General features: G+C 30.9%; 1 protein-coding gene across 1 annotated transcript; it reads left to right on the top strand.

Annotated features, from left to right (window-relative positions):
- Positions 1-2,714: 2,714 nt before the first annotated feature.
- Positions 2,715-5,798, top strand: LOC134239901 (uncharacterized). The gene is made up of 8 exons (XM_062722037.1): positions 2,715-2,730; positions 2,779-2,838; positions 2,966-3,031; positions 3,450-3,515; positions 4,694-4,795; positions 4,940-4,961; positions 5,047-5,105; positions 5,682-5,798. Exons 1-8 carry the CDS (start codon positions 2,715-2,717, stop codon positions 5,759-5,761), a joined length of 471 nt encoding a protein of 156 aa, XP_062578021.1. The 3' UTR covers positions 5,762-5,798.
- Positions 5,799-6,060: the final 262 nt, after the last annotated feature.

Raw genomic sequence — 6,060 nt, 5'->3', positions numbered from 1 at the left:
TTTTCTGTGAAGTCGATATATCTATGGATCGAGCTCATCAAAGGGCTATATTTATATAATATTTCATCCATCACTGTTTGTTTTCTTCCTTTTTCATTTTGTACAAGTACAAGAGGCCCAAGGGCCTTGAATTGCTCTTCTGATAAATTGTACAACCTATCACTTCTATTTGAAGCCTCTAACCCTAAGTATTCTAAGAGCCAAGTTGCATCAACTGACAAAGTTTGATGATTCTTAGCCAATTATAACTGAAGATATTTTAATAAAGCTATAAAAAAAACCATAAGTAGGTCACAATGACCTACTTTAAGATTGAAGTTTTCTGAGGACTCAAGATGCAGTAATAGACACAGATTGAAGATTCTAAGCCAATAAGTATGTGAGATATTCAAAAGTAAGTCACCTTGACCTACTTTTTCATCTACATTCTTGGAAAACCAAAATGCATCAACTGACAAAGTTTGATTATTCCAAGCCAATAAGTACTGAAGATACTTAATTATAGCCATAAAATGTTAAAAGTAGGTCACTGTGACCTAATTTTTAGTAGGCGATTTTTGGAAGCCCAAAATACATCAACTGACAAAGTTTGATGATTCTCAGCCAATATGTATCTGAGATATTCAAAAGTAGGTCACCATGACCTACTTTTTGGTTGACATTCTCTGAAAACCCAAGATGCATCAACTGACAAAGTTTGATGATTCTAAGCCAATAAGTACCAGAGATCCTTAAATAAAGCCATAAAATGTCAAAAGTAGGTCACCGTGACCTACTTTTTGGTCATCACTCTCCGAAAACCCAAGATGCATCAACCCACAAAGCTTGATTTTTCTAAGCTTATAAATACCTAAGATACTTAAATAAAGTTATTAAATGTCAAACGTAGGTCACCATGACCTACTTTTTGGTCGTCACTCTCCGAAAACCCAAGATGCATCAGCTCACAAAGTTTGATGATTCTAAGCTTATAAATACCTAAGATACATAAATAAAGCTATACAATGTCAAAAGTAGGTCACCGTGACCTACTTTTAGGTCGTCACTCTCCGAAAACCCAAGATGCATCAACCCACAAAGTTTGATGATCCTAAGCTAAGATACATAAAAAAGCTATAAAATGTCAAAAGTAGATCCCCGTGACCTACTTTTTGGTCGTCACTCTCCGAAAACCCAAGATGCATCAACTCACAAAGTATGATGATTCTTAGCCAATAAATACCGAAGATACTTAAATAAAGCCATAAAATTTCAAAAGTAGGTCATCGTGACCTACATTTTAGTCAACATTTTTCAAAGTCTCAAGATGCATCTGCTGACCAAGTTTGATGATCGTAGGTCTAAAGGTAATCAAAATATGCCTTTTAAACAATGTGAAAACATATGCCTGTAAAATTCAAAAAGTAGGTCCCAGTTATCTTCTTTTTCATAAATATGTTTTAAGGTCCCAAGATGCAGCAATTTACAAGATTTGATGATTCTAACCCTCTCAGTGTCTGCAATAATGGGATTAAATGTTTTAAAAAGGATAAGTCATAAAGTTCAAAAAGTAGGTCAAGGTGACCTACTTTTAAGTTGACGTTGTTCAAGGACCCAAGATGCATCAACTAACAAAGTTTGATGATCATAGGCCTTAAAGTGTCCAAAATATGCCTTCAAATCAATTTGAAAACAAATACCCGCAAAATTTAAAAAGTAGGTCATCGTGACCTACTTTTGAGTTATCATGATGTGAAGTCTTAAGATGCATCATCTTACAAGATTTGATGATCCTAGTCCTTATAGTAAGCAAAATATAAACGTTTTTATCAATTGTAAATTTAGGTAAACTTTGAAGCGACCTTGAGATCACGCCCTTTGTCCCAGGGTCATGCCTTGAACAATATTTAATCTTCAACATATTCTAATCCTTGTGTGTAAGTTTGGTGAAAATCTGCCGGGTGGTTCTGGAGAAGAAGATTTTTTAGCAACCAGTACTTTTGGTTGTGTTTTCCTGATTATCTCCCTTTGTTTAAGGGTCCCAACCCTTATTTTAGCACAAATGGTAGCCCTTGGGCCAAGGATACCCTGTGACAAATTTGACACTGATTGGCCAAGGCGTTCTTGAGTTATGGCCCATTTTCTAAAAAGTTGACGCACACCGCACAAATGGCCATAGCATTAGCTCTTTGAGCCTTTGGCTCAGAAGAGCTAAAAATGTGATTTACTCAGGGTCCAGCTCTTTGGAGAAAGGGACGGTGTGTATCAGTGTCAGAGAGCAGAACGGAGTATATGAAGCCATACCAAGACATTGTCAAGGAAAGCTAACTTCCATCTGCCAGGACAAACGCACTGGTGAGTGAATGAATTCAATTTAACATTAAGTTAATTTATAATAATTGCCCGGGATATCACAAATCATTGTTTAAATGTTTAACAAAACTAGCCACAGAAACATTCTATAAATCATTTTTTAGAATCTGAGATTTGTAAAATATTGTATTAAGGCGTTTAAAAGCGATTCCAATGATCATTTAAAATATTTTCACCTTAAACTATCTTTTTATACCTAGATGCAATTTTTCGTCATGGGAGCAAAGTCGATTCACAAGAGACGCCATCAAAAACAAACTTCAAGGGTTTGTCTTTGTTTGTTTTTTTTTTTTTTTTTTTTTTTTTTTTTGATAGAAATAAACGTTTTTCCACTGATTTTCGGTTTCCAAAATGTGATTTTTATGTGTTTAAACGAATGTAGCGATCATTGAACATTATAACCCAATATAGTATTTTTATAATTAGACCCAGTTTTCAGTAGTTTGAGCAAAGTGACATCGCAACATAATTTCTCAAACTCCAAAGGTTTGTCTTCAGTTCTTTTGTTAGAAATTAATTTTTTTTTCTTATTAGTAATATGTCTTTTACGTGTTCAAAAGGATTATATTGATCATTAAAATAATTTTTATCTTAATTTTTTTTCCATGATTAGAACCAGTTTTCCGTAGCTGGAACAAAGTAACACCGCAACAGGCTTTACCGGTCTCAAGCTCCAAAGGTATTTCCTCAACTCCTCTGTTAGAATTAAGCGTATTCTTCTATTACCAATATCATGAAACTGATATTCTTTCAATATAACTGAGTCTCAACATGGATATTTATGCTTGTTTCATGCTTCAAATCAACCCAATTTTCACAGTGTGCTAAACTTCACATATAGAAGTTAGGTATAAAATCAATTAGCAAAACAATATTTTGATAAACATGCTAAACATAAATGAAAATGTATATTACCAGTATTTGATTATTCTATAATATCGGTTAATTAAATACTAATCATTATTAAAATAATCAGTAGATGTGCCATTGATATACAAACCTGCTGGGTTTTGAAACAATATAACCGAATAGAGTATTTTTATAATTAATAATTTTTTTATTAATAATTTTTAATCTAAAACATTTTTTATGATTAGACCCAGTTTTCCGTGGTTGGAACAAAGTGACCCCCACACAGGATTTACCTGTTTCAAACTCCAAAGGTATGTCTTCAGCTCCTTTTTTTATTTGTTTTTTTTGTTTTGTTTTTTTTTTGTTTTTTTTTTTGAAATTAATAATCTTCAAATAAGCGTATTTTTCTGATTACAAATTTACAAATATTATGAAATTAATAATCTATCAGTATCATATGATGTTTAATTTATGCGTGTTTCATGCTTCAAATCAATCAATTTTCACAGTGTGCTAAACTTTATGAATAGAAGTTAGGTATAAAATCAATTAGCAAAACAGTATTTTGATAAACATGCTGAAAATGTAAATCACCAGTAGTTGAATTAATCTATAATATCGGCTAATTAAATACTAATCATTATTAAAAATAATCAGTAGATGTGCAATTTATATAACCTGCTGAGTTTATCGTTTATAAAATATTCTTAAGGTATCAAATTGAGTTAAGAAAACGTGAATCTTATCAAAAAGGTCACTGGAAATGAACATTGGTTTAGCAAGCCCTTAAGGAATTAAGGAATTAATCTCGTAACCAACCAGTATTTATATCCCAATAGACGTTTAAAATGATACCTTATTTCTTAGTAATTTTACAAGTGAATATCATGTGAATATAAGTTTATATTTACATTTGCAAATGTTTTCCTTTATATAACACTCCTGAAAACAATGGTTTTTGCGTATAAAAACTATTTAAGAAATGAGATATATTACGTCTTGAATCTGATTCATTTTTTTAACCAGAGTTTCATTGGGTTTTAAAGCCTAAGGCACATGAAATTTCTGTCACGTGATCAAATTCTAAATCCCGAAGGGCGTTATAGTAGATTTGATCACGTACTGACTCCATGTCATTCCCCAATGAAACTAGATTTTGTTGTCTCATTTGTTTACATATTTTAAGCATAAAATCATTGTCGGTATAATGCTCAAAATAAATAAATAAATAAATAAATAAATAAATAAATAAATAAATAAATAAATAAATAAATACTGTGTGTATCAAGCTGTATTTTATTTTTAAAATGAAAATTTCTTAATTCACACAAATCTTTTTTTTTTAACTTTCATGTGAAGTTTGCAAGTTCAATACAATTTTATAAAATCACTGTGACTTTTTTTTCATGTCTTTTTCATACGAAGAATTCAACATTAATATCAGTGACTACTGTTTTTAAATGCTATATGATATTTATGTTTACATAAGAGTCAACATTCCTGATCGTTGGGTGTGCACTGATCGCCTTGTCCGGAGTACTGGTCGTCGTCAGCGTAATCTTCTTCATTAAAGCTAAGAGGCTCAAAAACCGTATGTTTTCATTTACATTAGAACTAAAATACTTCGTAACGTATTTAGAACTGAACAAGAATATTATGTTTATTTTTACTTATTTTATTTTTTTCTTAAAGGCGTTATTTATTTTTTTTCCATTAAAATCACAATTATTTTTAGAGGCAGAAATGAATACGATAAGGTAAGTCTGTTTTTCCCAAATTATCCGTTTGTTTTTTTTATGTATCATATTACATTCAATTTATACCTTTTTAATTTTTTTGTAGAAGCACCTATGAATCGACTGTTGTAAAAACAGCAAAACCCCCTGAGTACACCTCCCTCAGTAAGTCATTAAGGATAGAACACAGATACTTGTGGACAGGACCCCCTAAAAACTCAACCCCGGGGCTTGTTGGACATTTTTTTCACAAATATTCATTACACTTATTCATCATAAGTACAACAGAAAAACATCGATAAAACCCCAAAATAATCGCTCCACAAAAAAATACCCGACTATAATGTATAATGGGGTATTTTTTGTGGAGCGATTAATTTGCAGTTTTAACGATATTTTTCTACTGTGTTTATGATAAATAAGTGTAATAAATATAATTTGTAAAAAAAAAAAAATGTCCAACAATATTTGGGGGGGGGGGGTCCTGTCCACAAGTACTTTTGCCTATTACCTGATAAAAAAGCATTTTATAAATAAAGCATATATGTAACTAATATAAGATTCTGAAAATAAACGTCTCTCTATTTTTGAATTCATCATTATAAAATGAAAATTTATAATCTCTCTGTATAAATTAAAAATAACTCTCAGAAGTGCAGAACGAATCTATGTAGAAATTTTTAGTTCATAGACCTCTTTCACAAATACTGCAGCTTACAATTAATTTATAAACATTTTTAGATGACATCAGGCCTTCTCATCAGCAACCTCAGGAAATACAAGACAATCGCGAGGTTTTATACAGTTTACCTTATACATAGGTTAAATAGTTATTTAAAATTAAAGTATATTTCTTTTGTTTTTTAAACGATTTTTATTGAGAGAGAGGGAAAGATTATATAAAGACTGGTGGCACCATTTTGAAATTGATGTTTTTTAAAAATATTTTTATTTTTTATGTTCAATAAGCATTCATTGTATTGATCACTTACAATGTATCTTGCATTGTATAGTATTGTAGAACATTTCAAGAATATTAATGTAGCATAATTTTTTTTTTCATGTTCTGAATTTATCTCATTATATGCTTATTATACTTCTTCAATATGTCTTCATACTT

Source organism: Saccostrea cucullata, unplaced genomic scaffold (genome assembly GCF_032062105.1).
Source record: "Saccostrea cucullata isolate Sc308-1 unplaced genomic scaffold, CSIRO_AGI_Scuc_v1 ctg17342, whole genome shotgun sequence".
Taxonomy (NCBI): domain Eukaryota; kingdom Metazoa; phylum Mollusca; class Bivalvia; order Ostreida; family Ostreidae; genus Saccostrea; species Saccostrea cuccullata.
This window is presented reverse-complemented; position numbering and strand designations above follow the sequence as displayed.

Excerpts from the sequence above, each read along its gene's own strand:
- LOC134239901 (XM_062722037.1), top strand. Across the intron at positions 4,962-5,046 it reads GCAGAAATGAATACGATAAG|AAGCACCTATGAATCGACTG; the intron begins GTAAGTCTGTTT and ends ATTTTTTTGTAG. Across the intron at positions 5,106-5,681 it reads CCCTGAGTACACCTCCCTCA|ATGACATCAGGCCTTCTCAT; the intron begins GTAAGTCATTAA and ends AAACATTTTTAG.